The following is a 20,687-nucleotide window of genomic DNA, read 5'->3' as shown; positions in this document are numbered from 1 at the left end:
CTAACATCCCCAACTTCACTTCTAACACTTCCACAAACTCGTACCCTGTGTCAGCTATACTTTTACTTCTCTGTGCTCAAAGCTGTATTTTTGTAGCATTTGTATTTTCTTCTGCATCTGTAACTTACCCTTCAGTGTAGCTTAAAGAAAACAAAACAAAGCAAAAGCATACACGATTTGCGTTGTTAAATGTATGCAGATATTTATTCCTTGCTAGGCCATGTGGCATGCTAGGAATTCATTTCCTTCTCTCTAATGCCAGCTCAAAACCCCCATAGTTCCATATTTTAAAGTTAAAAAGTAGTTACTTTCAGAGTTTTTTCAAATCACTGTTTTAAAAGTAATATATGTTCAATGTAGAAAATTCAGTATATACATAAAAAGTAGGGGGCAAAAAACAGGGAGAAAGAGAGGGATAGAAAATCAAGAACACCTGAAAATCCCACCACTTGTAGCATTTCTTTAAAATGCTTCATATAATTTACACAGGGTAATCAATAAAACTAAAAAAAAAATACTTTCATTAGTAGTAAAAGGAAACGTGCAGACCCACATAAGATGGGCCCACATCCTAGAACAGGAGAGATGCTGTCCTAAGTCTCAATTCCCTTATATGCTGCAGACATTAAGCTTTCATTGTGCATGTTTACTGGGCATTTGCCATCTAACTGGGTTCACTGTTGGGACTAAAATATGGTCAAAAATAGACATTGTCCCTACCTGCGTGAAGGTTACATTCCAGTAGGGGGAGGTAGATGTTAATCAAATAGTCATGGGTAGGCAAGGATAAAGTATAAAAAAATTGAGTTCAAACGTTGAAAGGAAAAGAACTTGATTCTTTGAGGACACGTAAGGAACCCACCCAGGCTCAGACCACCCCCCTTCCTTGAGGGGGTCAAGAAAGTCTCCCTTGAAGGAATGGTAGCTGACCTGAGATCTGAAAGAAGAGTGGGAATTTATTAAGCAAAGGGAGTGCGGCAAGAGGTAGGTTTGGGAGCCTTCCAGAGAGAAGGTAAAAATTCTATGATGGGAGCACAGATGGTACACTCAGATAACAAAAGCTGTTAGTTATGGCTGCAGCAGAAGGAGCCAGGGGCACGTGGGGAAGAAACCCACTCTCTGGGCACTTCACATGCCAAGGGCTGGATGGGTTCCTGGGCACAGTGGAAGGCCATCCCCTAAGGTGGCACCCAACGTCAATTTTATTTACGTTAATAAAATAGAAAGCTGATAGTTCATGCAATAGGCAACTTTTCTAGTAAGTTCATGCAATGGGCAGCTTTTCTAGTAAGAAATTTCTAGGGACAACTGAAATTTTTAGAAAAGAGGAAACATAGGAAGACTTGTCAGCAGAGCTATCATAACCAGTCCTCTGTTTAAAATACCTCCATGGTTCCTCACTGCACTTAAGAGAAAATCCAGACTTCATACCATGCCTATGACCCCACATGATGTGGTCCCTCCCTATCATTAGGGCCTCAGTCTAGACCGTGATTCCCAACATGGCGTACTATGCTCTGGCTTACTTTCTGCCCCAGGGCCTTTGTACTGGAATGGTCTGACCTCATATCTGCAAGGCTGGTTCCCTCACTTCATTCCATCTTTCAAAAGTCTCTCCCTCCAGAGTTTTCTCCTAATCACCCTTCCTCAAACAGTACCCCCTCCATTCCCAGTCCTCTCTAGCCTATTACCCTGTTTTCTTTCATCACTATCTGAACTTTTCTGATTTGTTTGCTTGCTTTTATCTGTCTCTGTCAACTAGAACACAAATTCCATGAGGGCAAAGATCCAGTCTAACGTGTTCAACATCATATCTGCAAAGCCTAGAACAGTGCCAGACACTCAACCAGTATTTGTTGGATGAATGGATGTAATGGTATTCTCATACTTGGAGGCTAAATATGTGGCTAAATAAATTTATTCTCTAAGAAAAATATGAGTTAACAAATATTCATTCATTAATCAATAATTATTGAGAAACTGTTACATCCTAGGGGATGTTAGAGGCAAAATTAGAAACAGCATCCCCACACATAAAGGAGCTCAGAGTGTTGTGGTGGCCAGTGGGAAGGAATGTGGAAAGAAGCCAGAGACAGGATTTAATGGTCATGAGAAGTGAAGAAGAGAGAGGAAATGAGCCCCAGGTTTTAGGCTTGGGCAGGTAAGGAGATGGTCATGTGTTTCTGTGAGCAGAGGAACCCTAGGCAGGAAGTGGGGAAAGGGTCAACTTTGGAAATGAGGTGCAGAATATCCAAGTGGTGATATCCAGCAAGGAACTGGATAGCCAAGTCTGGAGTTTGGGATTGGTGAAAGGAGCCATGTCCTTGATATATATAAACCCCCAAAACTCACTTGAGAAAAAAATTGGTATCCTGAATCATCTATTAAAGAAATCTTATTTCTAATTTAAAAACAAAACAAAAAACTTCCAACAAAGAAAACTACACATGCAGATGGTTTCACTTGTGAATTCTCCCGAACATTTCAGGAAGAAATAATAACAATTCACAGTTGTTTCCAAAATACAGTAAAGAGGGGAACGCATCCCAATTTATCTTACAAGATCAGCATTATCCTATTACCAAGATCAAAGACACTTGAAAACAGCAAGTCAGTGCCTCTCATGAATATAGAGTAGATATCCTCAACAAAATATTAGCAAATCAATTCCAACAATATATTAAAAGCATCATGCATCACAACCATGTGAGATTTCTGCCCAGAATGCAAGGCTGGTTCATCATTGAAAATCAATCAGTGTAATTAGTGAATTAAAGAATATCGTGACCAGTAAGCCAAGTTATAATTATATGATGAATCCAAGGGCCTATGTTTAGAAATAGCAATCAATACCAGATTATATGATTTAGTGGTTATGAGAGACATAGCTTAAAAAGGAGGGAAAATTTCCCCTCTGGCTAATAAATTAAGCATGACACTCAGGCAGGGCCCTTTGAAGGGTTCACTCATTTTTGCTCTGCTAGCCTCACTTTAAGGAGTGACCGAGAGTAAAAAAGGAGTTTGGAGATTCCCCACCGTGAGCAGCCAGCCTTCCAGATTTCTAGGGCGGCGCATTCCACCCATGTCTGGAGAAGGCAAGCCACGAGCACTCACAATCCTGATTTTCTCAGATCCAAGAGTGCCAGAGCTGAATGAAGTCTGGATCTTACCTAGTCCAAATCCCCACAGTTTAAGGAAGAGAAACCCAAGAGTCATGGAGAGTGGCTTCTCTGACTTAGAGCCCTTACCCCATCCCCTGTTCTGAAGTCCAGTGATCACAAACTGGCCCTGGGACAGCAAGCCCATTAGACTCTATCCCCCAGGCCTGTCCTTCCCAGATGTTTCCCTCTTTTCAAGTGGTTGTAAAGCTCACTTTATTTGCATAACAGGTCACCATCAAAACCCATCTGTCCTGGGTTTTGGTTTCTCTTTTCTCCATAGTTGGTTGTCTACAGGGTGGGTTGGCAGATGGGCCCAGGCGCCTACTTGGAGCCTACAGGCTTCACAGCCCAGTCTGGGCTCACCAGCTCTGTTCCATTCCTCTGTCACTCGTGTGAAATCCTCCACAGATTCTTCATAAGATTAGAATGGAAGTGCATTGCACACTCATTATGTGTCAGGGGTTATGCTAAAAGGTTATGCATTCTCTCACTCAATCTTTACAAAATCTCATTAAATAAGTACTCTTCTGGTCCTCATTTTGCAGACAAATAGGCTCAAAGAGGTTAAGCAACTTGTCCAAGGTGCCACAGCTAGTAAGAGGAGAAACCAGAATTCGACCCCTGGCTGACTGGGGTGCTCAAAGTTCTAGGAATGGAAATTCTTCATGGTTCAAAATTAGAATTGTTGGGGCACCTGGGTGGCCCAGTGGGTTAAATAAAGCCCCTGCTTTCTGCTCGGGCCATGATTCCAGGGTCCTGGGATCGAGCCCCACATCGGGCTCTCTGCTCAGCAGGGAACCTGCTTCCTCCTTTCTCTGCCTCTACCTGCCTCTCTGCCCACTTGTGATCTCTGTCTGTCAAATAAATAAATAAAATCTTTAAATAAAATAAAATAAGAATTGTTTTTCCTTTCTTTCCTTCCATCTCTGTTTGCAGTCTCAGGAGGAAGTCTGTGATTTGCTCCATGCTGCACCCTTCCAAAACATCTTGCCTAGAGTCTACATCAAAGGTAAGAAACCACTAACAACAGCTAAATAGCCAACTTGCATTTGAACTTGACACTCACTTAATCCCAATAAACTCAGATCTGCCATCAGAAAAGGAAAAGGTTAAATAAAGCTTTGGGCAGCTATTCAATATTCATAGAATTTCAGAGTTGGAAGTGACATTTCAGGCCTTGTTCCTTGGTCTTTCTAGATCATTCCTAGTGCATTCCTGTCTAGCCTTGGTTTAACTCTTCTGAATGATGGGGAACTCACCACCCCACAAGGCTGATAATTCTGTCATTGGACAGACACCAGAACGTTTTTCCTTGTAGTGAGTTCTGAATCACACTTTAGAACGAAGGAGAGCAGTTCTGCACAGTCCATCCAAGTTTGAGAGCACAGATTGGTCAGTGGTCCTCTGAGAGTTTTCCCTTCCTCAGTTTCCCCCGGGTACCCTGAGTCTCATTTTCTGCTCTGCTGATTCTTTCGCAGAAGGGGAGCGTCTGGAGGTCCGCATGAAACGCCTGGAAGCCAAGTATGCCCCGCTTCACCTCGTCCCTCTGATAGAGCGGCTGGGGACCCCCCAGGTAGGACCCTTCTGCCCCAGACTCTGAGAACCAACAGGAACTTGAGAGGGAGAGCAGTTGGTCCAACCCCATCATTTTACAGACTAGGAAACTGAGGCCCAGAGAGAGGGTAAGGAAGCATGTCTACCAAGCCTGTTAGTGGCAGGGTCGGGTCTGGAAGGAGATTTGCTATTTCCCAGGCCCGAGTTCTTTCTTCTACGCCATATATCAGCTATTGTGTCAAGAAAGAAGGAAGTCAGGCAATCATCTGTTATGCTCCTGTTTGATATCAAGAATTCGGCTAAGTCAACCCTCAGAATTAAAACTCCACACTCCCTGAGAACCAGAAGCAGTTCACTTCTGGGTATCTTTGCTAGAAAAACACCTGCAAGAACACAGATGTTAACTTTAGCATTGTTCATTAAAGCAAAAACTAGAGACAACCAGTAGAGAGTTGACTAAATAAAATGTGGAAAAGTTATCTAAATGTTGACTACTTGGTAAATAATAATGGAAAGGAAAGATGAGGTCTGGGTGCATCAGTGTGGACAGAGCATAAACGTGTGGTTAGGAGAAAAAAGCATACAAAAACCCTACCAGTGAAAGTATTCCTAAAACATGATAATACTTATGGTTCCTCATGGCGAGACCCTCTGAAGAAAGATAAGAGAGACAGCAATGAGGTGATGATCTCCTGGGTCAGGAGACTTCAGCTTTCTCTGTAGTGTTCAAATATTTTCCAAAGTGAATAAGCTCATAGGCTAAATCTGTAATTAAAATTAAGTTTTACAGGGGTGCCTGGCTGGCTGAGTCTGTAAAGCACATGACTCTTGATCTCGGGGCTGTGAGTTTGAGCCCCACGTTGGGTGTAGAGATTACTTAAAATAAAATCTTGGAAAATAAACTTGAGCTTGACAAACCAGTATTGCTCTGAACATGGAGACAAGTGGGGAAGGACCCCTGCCTCAGAGAACTCACAGACTGTGGCAGGAGTCAGGAAGGAAGAGAAAAGAGGAGGGAGGTGGCCAAAAGCATGTGCTGTGTCTCCGTTCACAGTGACTTGAGTAATCTGCCCATTTTAGGGAAGTGGGCAGAGGAGAAATTCCTGAGAAAGAGAAATGGGGCACCGTGGTGAGACAAGCTGGGGTGGTCCGTTTCCTGCCTTTGCCAACTGTGTCGAAGGGTTAGGATTCAAATCTGTACTTGAACTTCCATTCTGGGGCTCCTCTCTGCTCTCATCACAAAAGCAGAGGAGCCTGAAGGGCTCGGATCCTCAGCAGGGGGCAGAAGGCAGCCTGTTCACTCAGAAATCAGGGCAAGTATCTGGAGCACATTGAGGACGAGATCCGCTCAGGTGTCCCCCGATCAGCAACCCTCGCCGGACCACCTGCGTGCCACCCACTTCCTCCTGCAAACAGTGACTAAATGTTCAGTGGTATTTGGGTTCTTTGAGTCACCACAGAGAGATTTCAGACCCTGCAGAGTGCACGCATTTTCTTTTTTGGCCTTCAGAGGCTGAACAGAGGAGTCCTCGAAAGATTTCCTTTTAGGGAGAAATCCCCCAAGCCAGCGACATAGAAATGTGTCTGCTCCACTGTTGGTGTCATCCTACAAGAATCTGGCCTCTCGCACCCAGGGTTTGGCATGTGTTTCCACTTAGGAGACTATGAATTCCTTCCCTGTTCTGGTGAACACGATTTCCTTGGGACGGATAGAAATCTCAATTTGTCGAATGCCGAGTCTTTGTCAAACAAAAGCCTAGACGCTCTGCTGCAAATGAAGTACCAGTTTGCTACTCACTGGCCCTCAAGGAAACTTAGTCGTCCCATAGACCAAAGAAAAGTTAACAAAATGTTACCTTCCAAGCTCGCTGGAGTGTAGGGGACTTACATAATATCTCAGTCCAAGGCGGGGAGATTCCGCCCCGTAGTTTAAAGTCAAGAGGTTTTAATGGTATTGCCCTATTTCCGTTTATTTTGGGGACATACTAAGGTACTCTCATGGAAAGCACACTCTGGCAGGAGGTCAGAAGACAGGGGTTCTTGTCCCAGCTTCACACTTGAACTGATGCACAATCTGGGGCTAGCCACTTAGCTAGCCACTCTCAGTCTTTGTCTCCCCACCTGTGAAATGGGCTAAGAGCTGCTTTGCTGCCTTTGTTGCCTTTCAGGAATGTCATGATGAACAAAAATGAGTAAAAAAAAATTTTTTCAAAAAACACAAGGCATTATAGAAAGGATTGTTGAGCTATCATTTTCCTCCAGCGTGTACTAAATGTAATGAAAGTATTCCATGCAGAAATGTATTTCCACGTTTATTTTCACAGATGCTTTTTTTGTTCTCTTGTTAATTCAGAAAAGCATGGCAGAAAAATCCTGCACTGAGTAGAACAGAAAAGAAATGGATGAAATTTTTGTGAAACATACACAATATATATGTATATAACACCAAGTCACAAAGTGGGGGCCTTTGCTGCAAACAGTTCAATGCACTTTTTCAAAGCAAGAAGGGAAGGATAGACCTACCCATAGGAAAAAGGACATGGAAGAAAACTCACACCCTAAAAAACAGCAAAAGTGTTCAGCCTTACCAGCAATCACTGAAATGGAAATTAGAAGAAGGGGTATAATTTTTCATCCTTCAAGTTGGCAGAGAACTTTCCTTACTGATAAGAGAGAGCTAGGGAAGGTATCAGTGGGTTGGGCCGCTGCCTTCGGCTCGGGTCGTGATCTCGGGGTCCTGGGGTCGAGTTCCGCATCGGGCTCTCTGCTCAGCGGGGAGCTTGCTTCCCTTCCTCTCTCTCTCTCTCTGCCTGCCTCTCTGCCTACTTGTGATCTCTCTCTCTCTCTCTCTCTCTGTGGCAAATAAATAAATAAATAAATAAATCTTAAAAAAAAAAAAAAAAAGAAGGGGATGGTACAGAGTGGCTCAGCTTTCCTTCAGACTGGTTTGCTACGATGTTGCAAAAGCCTTTTAAAATATGTACCCACTTCAACTGCAGAATTCTATTTCTAGGATTTAATCCTGAGCAAATAATCAGAGACAAGCTTAAAAAGGGTTGCGTGTGAGGACGGTTGCTTAAGAATTATCTGTAATAATGAAAAATTGTAAACACTTAAAAATAACCATTAAGCATAGAAGGCTTGATAAATGGTGGCTCTGTCCGTGGCCACTTTCTGGAGCCATTAAAAAATTATGTTACTGAAAATATTGAAGGAAGTGGCTTTGGAGATTGCTGCTATCTGAAGAGAAAAAAAAGCAAGATAATCTGATCCAAATTGTTAGCTGTAGATGTGTAGGCACACTCACATACATTAACACAAATCATAGATCAGTATCCTAAGAAACTTCATTTCTAGGTAATGGGGTTTGTGGGAGACTTTTATTTTCTTAATGACTTTTTGGAAGCGTTTTTCCATATTGACCCAAGCTACTGTATTACTTTTCCAGTTCCCAGGAGAAACTGAAGGGTGAACGCTTTTCTGAGGAACGGCAAAGCCCCTGGACGTGTTCTTTCGGGGGCCCTTTTTGGTTGGCTGTCGTGGGAGGTCACAAGAGTTCCAAGTCTATCTGCAGATTTGTAAATCCCATGGCTAATTTTTAGTTCCCCACCACGATAGTCAGGCCTTGGGGGTTGATTTCCACTAACTAGATGCACACGAGATTAATTCATAAACCAGAAGTCAGTGTGTTAATTTACGACGAAGAATATTCATGAGTTGAGAACAAATATGGGTCCTTTATGTTTTTACTGACCATCTTCCTTGCACCTGGCACACTCTGAGTGGAGAGGCCCTTCAGGGTCCAAATACCAGCACAGAGTGTTGCCTGGTAAGAACAGAATCAAGCACTAGGCTCAGGATTTTTTTTTTTTTTAAGATTTTTTATTTATTTATTTGACAGAGATCACAAGTAGGCAGAGAGGCAGGCAGAGAGAGAGAGGAGGAAGCAGGCTTCCTGCTGAGCAGAGAGCCTGATGCAGGGCTAGATCCCACGACCCTGGAATCATGACCTGAGCTGAAGGCAGAGGCTTTAACCCACTGAGCCACCCAGGCTCTGCCTGGCTCAGGATTTTTTTAAAAGTCCTATTTCTAGCCACCTGTGGCAACCTGAATGATCTCTTTTCTGCTCAGGAGCTTTCTCTGCCTAAGGAAGCAAGATGCATCACCATGAATCAGAGTTCCCTCTGCTTCATGCTTGAAACACATTGTCAAACTCATCTTCCCCAATTCACAGTTTTGTCCTGGACTTCTCTCAGTTTATAGTTGTCATGACAACTGAGCTCCTGGCCCATTTTCCTAACAGGCTCCCGCATTGTGTTTCCTGATTTATTTCCCTCTGTGGATTAATTTAAAGGTTGCCCTTCTTCTGGGGGCTCCAGGGCGGGAACTCATAGGGGAAAGTTAGGTGCCCCCCTCCCAGGCACTCTGTAACGTGAGCTCTCTGGGGAGACTTCCCTCTGGGGAGCTGACTCCGCCAGCGTTCCGTGGACCTCTCCATCTCCGAGGCCGGCCTTCTCTAGCTTTGTCCCTAGATTTGGAGACCTTCCTTTGACCTCAGATTTTAATATCTATCTACTATTTGCAGGTGGTTTTGAGACCTCTACTTCTAGGTATTTTTACTCATAATGCAGACAGTAATGTGTTTCGATGTGCTGGTCTAGCCATCTGATTATTAGAGATGCAATAACCAGGACCCAGATGTGAAACTAGTTTAAATTATTAATAGAGATCGTTTATGATGGTCAGAGGACTTCCAATGGGAGGAAATGATGCTGTAAAATCAGTGGCAAATTTTAAGAGTAACATATGCTTACTGCAGAACATTCAACTGTGCTAAAGTATTTAAAGTAAAAAGTGAAAATCCTGCCTGTTTATCCAAGCCCATCTGCTCCCACAGTTGATGTTTCCTTCTAAATGAGTTTAGACACACAGAAACACACACCTCACATATGGCTTTGTTTGTTTGTCTGTGTGATTGCATGTTGTTGATGTTTCTGGTTTTTTTATTTTATTTTTTTCTGTTTTTGATGTTTTTAATAGGACTGTAGTATACAGGCTTTCCTGAAATTTGCTCTATATTCACTTAAGAATTTAACCCGTACATGTAGACTATCAGGATTCAAAGGCCAGCTTTTACCACTCAGTGGCTCCCTTTCTGAACCTCAGTCTCTTTATCTGTCAAATGGGGATAACAATGGCACCGATTTCATGGTGTCGATGTGAGGAATTTGGGCCTGATGTATTGTACACACACTCAGCGAGTATGAACTAGTAGTAGTAGCATCTGTCTTTGCAGTAGATATATGGCATTTCATTATGTGGTAGACGGAATTTTTTTTTAGTTTGACTCTTACTCCTTGATGCCACCTAGATTTCACTTGTCCCAAGTAAGTCTTACCACAAGATCCCTCTATTGCACGAGGGCTTACAAAGTTAGTGCCCAGCTCTGGGCAAGATATCCACACTGGGGGACGCCTGGGTGGCTCAGTTGGTTAAGCAGCTGCCTTTGGCTCAGATCATGATCCCGGGGTCCTGGGATCGAGTCCCACATCGGGCTCCTAGCTTGGCAGGAAGCCTGCTTCTCCCTCTGCCTCTGCTCGCTTGCGCTGTCTCTCTCTCTCTCTCTCTCTCTGACAAGTAAATAAATAAAATCCTAAAAAAAAAAAGATATCCACACTGGTGAGTGAATGCCCGATACAGTCAGCTCCGGGGTATGGGAATCTCCGGTGAGAGGTAGAAAGTGAGGTTTGGCGTGAGGATAAATGGCTGATGCACTTTTCTGTTCCCAGCAAATCGCCATCGCTCGGGAGGGCGACCTGCTGACCAAGGAGCGGCTGTGCTGTGGCCTGTCCATGTTCGAGGTCATCCTGACACGCATTCGGAGCTACCTGCAAGACCCCATCTGGCGGGGCCCCCCACCCACCAACGGCGTCATGCACGTTGACGAGTGCGTGGAGTTCCACCGGCTCTGGAGTGCCATGCAGTTCGTCTACTGCATCCCCGTGGGGACCAACGAGTTCACAGCTGAGTGAGTTCCCCCAGGGAAGGCTGGCTCACTGCCCCGCTTGCACCTCTGGTCTCACCAAGAGTCTCTAGGCTACCAGGGCTCAACTAGAACGGGGAGCAGGGGCGGGTTGCCCACCAGCTGTTTATGGAAGACCTATGATGTGCGAGGGGCTGGGTGGACACCAATGCTGCCATCCAGGAGCCGGGAGCTCTTGAGAACAAGCCAGTGAGGGCTAGAGAAGGCTTCCCTGAGGAAGTGGTTTTGGGGCTGGGCTGGGCTGGGCCAGCTGTTTTCAGAGCAGCTGCTGGGCCTGTACTTCTAGCCAGAGTGATGGGGATGCAGGGAAACTTGCCCGCTAGGCTGCAGCTGCTGCTTGAGGACAGAACAACAGCAGAGAGATGAGCCCACAGCCTCTGCACTTGCCCAGGATGCCGGTGAGAGCTGGCAGAGAGTCGGCCGAGCTCCGCCAGACCGAGAGCGCTCCCAGACCCCGCACCCCAGCACTCCATACCCTGTCTCCACCCTCTCAGCCTACATGGGCCACCTGGGCTTCTGGTTTCGGATGGTCCTTCCTTCCCAAGCATTTGCTGGCTCCTTCCCAGAGGCGGGACAGAGTCTCATCCGAATTCTAATCAGCCATAGAGATCTCAAGGACTAGTTGAATCTTTTCCCTGCAAAATTGTCTTCTTTTTCTTACATCAGTGGCTAACAGGCTGACACCTCTTTGTGGCTGGAGGGACTCATAACCATGGTCCCTGGAACAAATGAACGTACACTCGCATCTTCCCTTGTACCCACTTTACAGATTAAGAGGATTGGCCCGGGACTGGCTCGCTCCCTCCCTGTACTCCTGGCCCAAGATGCGGGCCCTCCCCCACCCTCCCGTGCCCCTCACTCCAGCTGCTTCCTCTCCCCGCTCCCAGGCAATGTTTTGGTGACGGTTTGAACTGGGCCGGCTGCTCCATCATCGTCCTGCTGGGCCAGCAACGTCGCTTCGACCTGTTTGACTTCTGCTACCACCTGCTGAAAGTCCAGAGGCAGGACGGGAAGGATGAGGTCATTAAGAATGTGGTAAGCAGCCAAGGGCTGGGGCCTGGGAAGTGGGGCCAGACCTGACAAGCAGGCTTTCATCTGAAAAAGAGGGCGAGCTGCTTACGGAGGCCAAGTCCCCACACCACGGGTAGGTACAAAGATGCTCGGCAGCCAGGGACCTTCTCGTCAGAAGCCTTGAGTCACTTGCTCATAACCTGCTGGGATGAGTCGGGTCACCCTGCAGGGCTGGGCCGGGCTCCAGACCTGAGTTACCCCCTCCCTGTGCCCGTCAGACGGCCGATGCTGGTGCCCCGTGCACGCAGACGCTCACTGAACATGGAAGTCGTGCAGGCACGGGGTTGGGAGGAGCGTGGCCGTGGGGTAAGCAGGGCTGCTGTGGGGGCACAGAGAAGGGCGATCTAAATTGGGCCGAGAGGACAGGTGGGGAGGGTGGCCAGAGAGGAGCTTCCTGTGGAGGCAATGCTTGGGCTGAGTCCAGAATGACCACCAGCCAATACCCAGCCAAAAATGGGGTGCAGGCTAGGGGTGCTCTTTCAGAGGGAATAGCTAGCTACCGCAAAGGCACAGAGATGTGAGGGGGAACGGCTGCAACAATGAGTGGGTCTCCGGGACCAGCTGAGAGGAGAAGGAAGCAGGAACTACCTCTGAAAGGGGTGTGTTTTGTTTTGTTGTGTTTTGTTGCTGTTGTGGTAGGACATACATAAACGGAAACGTTGCCATTGTAGCCATCATTACATGTACAGTGCAGTGTACGTGTCCATCCCACCCCTCCCCTCCAGAACATTCTCAGCTTCCCCAACGGAAACGCTGCGCCCGTCAAGCACTAACTCCACTCCCCCAGGCCTCCGGTAGGCACCCTTCCGCTGTGTGTCTCTAGGATTTGTCCACTCTAGGAACCTCAGATTAGAGGCGTCCTGCAGTCTTTATCCTTCCATGGCTGACTTGTTTCCCTAAGCGTGACATGCCTGAGGCCACCATGTGGTAGTTTGCGTCAGAATCTCTTCCTTTGGAAGGCTGCGTAATGTTCCATTATATGTCTACACCATGTTCCATTTACCCACTCCTCCTTCAGTGAACTTGAGCTGCTTCCACTCTTCGGCTCTTGTGAGAACGCTGCTGGGATCGTGGGCGTACAGACGCTTGTTCTGGCCCCTGTGTTCATTGCTTCGGGGTATCTGCCTACACATGGACTTGCCGGATCACGTGCTAATTCCACTTTTTGTGTTTGAGGGACTGCCATACTGTTTCTGCTTTACATTCCCGCCAGCAGTGCACGCGGGTTCCAGTTTCTCCATAGCCTTCCAAGCACTGGCTCTCTGGGGTTTGGGATCCTTGCCATCGTAATGGATGTGAAGTGCTCTCACATTCTGGTTTTGACTCCCATTTCCCTAGCGACGAGTGATGTTGAGCGTCCTTTCACCTGCTTATTGGCTATTTGTCTGTCAAGTCCTTTGTTCGCTTTGTAACTGGGTTGTTGTCGAGGTGTAGAAGTTTTTTATATATTCTGGATATGAATCCCTCATCCAATATTCGAGCTACAGACGTTTCCTCCCGTCCCGTGCGTTGCCCTTTCACTCTGTCCATAGTATCCTTTTTGCAGATAAGTCTTTAATTTTGATGTGGTCCAATTTATGTTTTCTTTTATTACTTGGGCTTTTGGTGTCATGGCTAAGAAATCATTGCCAAATTCAATGTCATGAAGATTTTCCTCTGTGTTTTCTTCTAAGAGTTTTACGGTTTAGATCCTATGTTTAGGTCTTTAAACCATTTTGAAGTTTGTTGTTGTTGTTGTTGTTGTTGTTGTAGGGGATTTTTTTGTATATTATATAAGATAAGGATCAAGCTTCAATCTTTTGCATGTGGATATCCAGTTTTCCCAATGTTGGGGTTAATGTAGAGCATGTCATCATCCAGAATACCGGGCTTGCTGAAATGTAACACAAGGCCACTGTGTTACATGTAATGGAGGCCACTGGGGGCGATGGAAGCTTTTGGAGAAGGGTGTAGGTCTTTGGAATGCAGAGGCCTGCGTGACCAAGCAGTGGTAGGAATGCCCATGGGGAGTTGCCTTCCCAAGCTTTCTTAGCCCAAACAGCCACCCTGTGATCTAAGAGATGTATGCATTGTCCCCTAGGCTATGTTTAGCAGAGCTCATAGAACATGCAGATTAGCATACCGTATCTCTCCCGTAAACAGATCCTCCTAGAGCTCGCTGGCCATTCCTGCCCGCCCCCTCCCCCAGGCACAAATTATTGAGAATACCACCCCTTCTCCACTGAATGTTTGGGGCCCCCTTGTGAAAATTCATGTGACCATAAATGGAAGAGTTTATTTCTGGGCTGTCTATTCCATTGATCAATAGGCCTATCTTCATACCACTGCCATACTGTTTTGATTATTGTAGTCTCGTAGTAAGTCTTGAAACTCACAAAGGGTTTTATGGCCAAGTTAACATTTGACTGCTAAGCTCTGGAAACCCACAGAAGGCCTGTAAGTAAGAAAGTGACATGATCATCGAAGCTTCGGGACCCAGGACCCCAACCTCACTGCATTTTCTTGCTCTTGCTTTTTATTTCTCTGTCCCCTCCTCCTGCCCCAAACCTGCACATCCCTGTCCTTCTGCAGCCCCTGAAGAAGATGGCAGACAGAATTAGGAAGTACCAGATCTTGAACAATGAGGTTTTTGCCATCCTGAACAAGTACATGAAGTCCGTGGAGACAGACAGTTCCACCGTAGAGCACGTGCGTTGCTTCCAGCCACCCATCCACCAGTCCCTGGCCACCACCTGCTAGGTGGAAGGGCCTGCAGACCCTTGACCTGGAGGAGGAGAAGAAGCAGGAGAGAGAAAGCCATGGCCAGCCTGCAGCTGGGTCCGGCTGGACAGCGTATGGGATCAGCCTGGAAGCAAATAAGAACCTCCCCGAACACATCTACGCCTCCCAAGGGCTGGGCCTGTGCATGCTGTCCCATGACATCTCCATGGTGGTTTTTCCATAGCGTCAATGAAAAAAAAAAAAAAGAAAAGAAACAGGGCAGTATGTGCTTTTCTTTTCTTTTTTCCCCTCAGCCGTGTTAAGAGCCCTAGTTTCACCCCTTCTCCATCTCACAGCCCCCTCCCCCTACATGGTTGCTTCTCAAGACCTCCTCCCGGATGGTGACCTCTTTCCCAGGGCCCACGTACGACCTCAGAGTGAAGTCTCAGAGATGGAGAAAAGAGCATGGCCGTACCCCAAGATATCAGATATCAGCCCGACCTGACAGGCATGTCTCCACTTCCTGGCTTCTTCATTTCCTGTGCCTCTTCCCCCAGCCCCCATTTTCCCAGGCAGCCTCTCCTCCTACTCTGGATGCTGAGGATTCAACCACCAACAATGCTTGTGGACCAGACGCTGAGAGCCACAGGAAACAGAGAGCCACAGGATCTCTAGTTTCAGAGAAGCCACAGGCTGGGTGCCTGGTACTGGCACCATGATAGATGGTGTTGGCTCTGGCCTTCCCTGGACTCCCCCAAAACACACTCCCCTCTCAGGGCACTCCTAGAGAGGACTCAGAAACACATTCACAGCCGTGTCTCACTGACTGGAATTCGGGTAGAAAGGTGGTCCGGCCTGCTGTGCGGAAGCAATGTTTATTGACATAGCCAGAAATTCCGTAGGCCCAGACAGAAAGCTGTGGGACTATCTCAGCTTGATGACGAGGTGGTTCCTTTATTCATGAAGCAAATCCTGTGAGCAGCAAGGTGCCAAGGGCCGCGGACGGTGGGAGCACAGCCCTGGACAAGGGCAGGCACGTGCTGCCCGCAGCAGCAGCCGGCGACCTCATTCGGGACGGCTTCTCTGCACAGACTCTCTCATCAAGGAAAGCTCCCAGGAGAAAGAAAATATTAAGGGGTTATTTCAACAGAAGCCCAAAATGTATTGGGTCAGGGGGGTGAGGAATATAAATAGTCCTTGTCAATGAGTTTTTAATACCAGGATACGCTCCAGAAAAGGAGCCCTGTTTTAGTGAATCGGGATTTAGTGAATCTTCTGCTCTCAACATCCCCAGTGTTCCTTAACCTAGATTTCAAGGCATATGCCTATCACAGGGGCCTGTCTACTTCCATTTCTCCAACAGAACCCAAAGTCTTTGCCGAATCTCCCACCGCGCATGGGGAGCCTGTTGAGAAGGATGGACGCCTTTGGGAATGACTGTCTCATTACAGAGCTCCTCTTCTTCAAAGGGAGCCTGTGACCCTGAGCTTGTGAGAAAATATACAGTGAGACATTTGATATCTCTCCCCGAATGCAGGGACAAAAAGAAAAATGAGAAAATAGAACAACAATGATCCCCTCCCTCAGGGCAGATGAATGGAAATGGTTACCGTCATTCAGATGGCCCATTTTAACTCGTGGAAAGGGCAGAAACAGTCTATAGCAGGTTTGTGTGATACACTGTGCTCCCCAGGGAGGAGAGAGATGGGACTCACCACGTGTGGCCCTAAGGCCTCCAGCAGGATGTCCTGAGGTTCATGCATTTGGTGCAGATTCCCGGGCTCTCCCCCAAACCAGTTAAGTCTGCATCCCTGGGAATCAGGTAGGGAAATCTGCACCTTTCACAAGCATTCTGAGCTGTTCTGTTGCCCATGGAAATCTGAGGATGGCTGCTGTGGAGGGTCTCTCCATCGAGAGCCTGGGCCCTGAGCTCCCTCTGAGCCAGGAAAGAAAATATTGGTAAGGTAGGAGAACAATTCAGTGTAGGAACTGGCAGATCCCCCTGTCTAGAGATGTCACTTCCTATTCTGATTTGTTGTTCTTGTTGTTTATTCCTCTTGATGACCATGGATATGTCCCAAAGGCAGATGGGAGAGGCTACACCATATGATAGAACCCGCATTCCAAAACCAGATAAAATCTTTAAGCTCCAGAATCTTCTGAATCTTTAGTCCTGTGTGTGGACAGTGGGTCCTTCAGATAGATGACCCGCTATTAAGTCCTAGAGTTTCTTCCAAATCCTTGCCCACTGCTTTGGTGGAGATTTGGATCATCCATTTGATGGGATTGCTATTTTAACAACTTGCCCCTCCATCCTGCGTTTGTAACCCTGAATCTGACTCCTGGATAGAATCTTGTTATCTTAAAGAGACTTGACCCTGGTAAATTGAGGTCTTCACCTTAAGGAGAGACATTTCACTTCCCTAGCTCACTGGCGCATTTATTTATGAATACCAAACAGGTTTAATATTCTTTCCTCCCTGGTATTCCTGCCTCCCTTTGATTTGATTTTTGTGTGTGTGTGTCTAAGAACCAGGAAAAAAAAATCTTAGGTTTTAAAAAGTTTTAAAAAAAAAATTATGTTTCAGAAACTGTCAAATGTACCATATTTGTATTAAGAGTTGTTGGGGATTTTTGTACAATGAATTTACATTTATTTATGGTGACTTATATTTACGCTTGTGATCAAATAATGATGTTAAATTCTTAAATCATATTTGCTATGCAGCTGAAGATGATATTTTGCTTTGTATTTTGGGGTACCTGTGTTGAGTTGACAAACATTTCCATCTCCATTAAAACTGCTTCCAAACCAGCATCTTGGCCCCCATTTATGGTCCTACTCTAAGGTTCCTTGATCTGTGGAAGGTCGTGTGAACACTGGCTGGTAAGGAAACATCCTGAAGAGAAGGGAAGGAGATGGGGTACAGCGAGTCGGTGCTTTCTCGCTGGGGGTATTACCTTTACTGGTTGATTGACACTGGCCAAGATTCAAGCAGTAGTTCCTGTGCTTCAGAATTTCATAGTCTCACTGAGGGATCCCTAGTTTCAGAGGAAGGAAGGGAACCAATGTTTAATGAGGTCTGATGTGTGCAGGCCTCAGGCTAAATCCCATTCCTCCCGCCTGTTGAATTAGCTGCAATCAATTTATCTGTTATTTCCCACCTTCTAGAGTGAGGCTCTGTGGCGTGTTTATTTTCACACAGTGAGTAAGTGATGATTCTGATTTGAACCCAGTTTCAAAGCCTGAGTGTTTGCCTGCACACTATAATGAACCGATCAGCCAGGCTAGACCCCTAAACTAGACTTAGGGCCACTGGACTTTTCAGGGCTTTCGGTGAGTAAGACGGAGCAGAGCCTGGGATCAGGAGAAGGCCCAGCATGGCAGCGGGGGAGATTGTCTCCAGGCTGAAGGTAACTCACCTTCATCAGAAAAGATGACACCAGAAGTGCTCTAGAAGGTTGTGTTTAAGACCAACACTGGTTCATGGAGTCTCGGGTTTTACACAGCGGCAAGTTTCCCGAAGACCATCCACAAGGATGAGTCCTAGGGCATTAGTGACTCCCCCTTGGCTATGGCCTTGGACAGCCAACCCTATTGTGTCTCCAGGCCTTGGTTCCCTCTTGTTCAAGTTGGACAAAATAATCTGAGGTCCCTTCCAGCTCTACTTCCCTGATTTTTGGGAATGTCCCAGTGAGGTACTTCGAGGGGCCCAACTACTTCACAAACTTGAAATCTTTTTCAGCCGGATGTCTCCCCCTCCAAGGAGTCTCATCATTATGGGCTGCATATTTGAGCTGCTGTAGTTGGGGGGCAGTTGGTATTCATCCTGAGAGATGCTCAGTGAAAAGAGGGTACGGTGGTCACGTGGATTTGAGGAATGTCTTCTGCTCTGTCCCTCCTTGAAGATCTGTAGGGCTCTGAGTCCTGCAGCGCTAACCAGCCCAGAATGGCACCCCAGAACCTAGTGCTCATGACTTCGGTAACCCCTTTCTCAGCAGCACTAATGAGCTTCTCATGGAACATGCTTTGAAAAATACGGGGTCGAAAACATAGAAATCCATGTTCAATGAATACAAACAAACAACAACAACAACAGTAAAACTCCCACCGGAGAAGGACCCCTGCCTCACAGGCAGTCGCAACACCTGGACACAATAGGGGAAGAGGGACCTGGCAATGTATTGAAGGGTTTCAGAGGGAAGGGGAAGCATTTTCACGATGGGAGAAAATAGGGTGGTGGAGCGTGTCCATTCGCCAGGGCTGCCATTACAAAATACCATGGACCGCATGGTCTAAACAGCAGGAGTTTATTTTCTCACTGTTCTGGAAGCTAGAAATCCATGACCAAGGTGACATCAGGATTGGTTTCTTCTAAGTGTCTCTTTTTGGCTTTTAGACGGTGTTTACTCCCAGTGTCTTCACGCGGACTTCCCTCTGGCTGTGTCTGGGTCCTCATTTCCTCTTGTAGCGGGACCCTGGGTATATTGCATTCAGATGCATTCGTATGACCTCATTTTACCTAATGTACCTTGTTAAAGGCTCTGTTTCCAAATACAGCCCCATTCTGAAGTACTGGGCGTTAGGATTTTAACATGAGTTCTGGGGGGAGGGGGCGGAGGACGACACAATTTGGTCCCTAACGCTGGAGAAGAGAAAGGCTAGAGCTAAAAAAGCCTCTGTCTCTGGGGTCCCTGAACTTGTTTGAAGGCTGGGAGACCATTGCTTTGAGAAACACATCTGGAATACTCACTATTTGCAAGACTCTCTATAAGATTAAAAATTGAGCATAGCCACAGACCTAAAGGAACTCCTGGGAGTTGAAGGAGGGATTTTTAAAAATGCATATAGTGGATGAGAACGAAGGAGAGAATATGGTGATTCTAATGATCACTAGCAATTATCGGGCCTCCTCAGGCCAGGCATCAGAAAAATATCACAACTTATAGGAAATTCTTCACTTAAATGTCACAACTTATAGGAAGTGGGTGCTGTTAGTTATCCTCATTTTACAGATACAGATACTGAGGCCCAGAGCGCAAAGATGGGAAGGAAAGGAGCTAGAACTCAAAGTCCAGTAAGTCTGGATCCAGGCCCAAGCTCTTAACCACCAAGCATATGACAATATGTTAGCAGGACCTCTATCCTAAGGGATCCCTAGCGACAGACTAAGTGTTTTTCAAGATCAGAGGAAGGACAGTGTTTTTCCAGCTGGGGTAGGATAGAGTAAGGGCAATATCAAGAAAGCCTTCATGGAAGAGGTTCCATTTCAGTCTAAACTTGAAAAATGAGCATTTGAACATAAGGAAATGCAGGTAGCAAGAGACTGAAGAGAAAGAATCTTCCAGCATCAAATATTGGCCAAGAAAAGGCCCTGACTGGCTTAGATCAGATGCAACATGCTCCCGCCCCTAGCCCTACACTCTACCAGGCCCTGAACATCACATTCTTACATAGAAGTGCAATTATTAAGTAGCGTTATGCAATTACGTCACTCCATACTCAGTGCGGGGCCCACCACAGCCTATAATCTTACATAACCTCCCACCCCCACCCCATGACCAATGCTGTTCAGGCCCGCCGAGAACTTTCTCCCACTGAACGCAGTGACTTCCAAGTATAACAAGGGTTCAGGCATCATGCTGCCAGATACCAGGGTGCGTCCTGCTTGGAAAGTGTGGAAGCTGGAGCTGCAGAGGCACACAGGTGAGGAAAGAGGTCAAAACTATGAGAATGGCTACTTTAGCCAAAAATGCGGGAGCATCTTTGTGCCCCAGAAGGCACACAGCTTGAATTTGTTGCTAGAAAACATGAGTGACAACTCTGCCTCTAATGATGTCACCGTTTTTGAAACCAAAAAAAAGGTTATATATGACAGTGTATGGAGCTGTTTGTCCAAAGGTAGAATGTTTGATGAATCACATATCAGATTTCACACCATAACTACTTTCAGACACTCAATGGAAACTGCTGGAAAATGCTGTTCAAGTAATTAGATTTAATTTAGATAAGATGAAAGATGCACTAAAAATTTAAATAAAGGCACAGAAGATCCCCAAAAAAGTGAGAAGCAATCTTAAGAGACAATCAAATTCATTTTCAGATTACACGATAGTCATTTGGTCTGCACTATTGCTTACTGTTATTAACATTACCC

The 20,687-nt window shown here is 46.2% G+C and overlaps 1 protein-coding gene across 2 annotated transcripts in view; it reads left to right on the top strand.

The window, feature by feature from the left end:
* The window catches only part of CYFIP2 (cytoplasmic FMR1 interacting protein 2), a 125,825-nt gene extending 108,478 nt beyond the window's left edge, over positions 1 to 17,347 (top strand). For both annotated transcript variants that reach the window (XM_044230560.1, XM_044230570.1), the window contains exons 27-31: positions 4,098 to 4,170; positions 4,640 to 4,734; positions 10,505 to 10,743; positions 11,646 to 11,793; positions 14,401 to 17,347. In XM_044230560.1, the coding sequence (XP_044086495.1) occupies positions 4,098 to 4,170; positions 4,640 to 4,734; positions 10,505 to 10,743; positions 11,646 to 11,793; positions 14,401 to 14,568 (723 nt within the window). In that variant the 3' untranslated portion in view covers positions 14,569 to 17,347. The remainder of the gene's footprint in view (positions 1 to 4,097; positions 4,171 to 4,639; positions 4,735 to 10,504; positions 10,744 to 11,645; positions 11,794 to 14,400) is intronic.
* Positions 17,348 to 20,687: the final 3,340 nt, after the last annotated feature.

The sequence above is a fragment of the Neovison vison genome, chromosome 1 (genome assembly GCF_020171115.1).
Source record: "Neovison vison isolate M4711 chromosome 1, ASM_NN_V1, whole genome shotgun sequence".
Classification (NCBI taxonomy): domain Eukaryota; kingdom Metazoa; phylum Chordata; class Mammalia; order Carnivora; family Mustelidae; genus Neogale; species Neogale vison.
The sequence above is the reverse complement of the archived record's forward strand: the minus strand, read 5'-3'. Positions and strand labels throughout refer to the sequence as shown.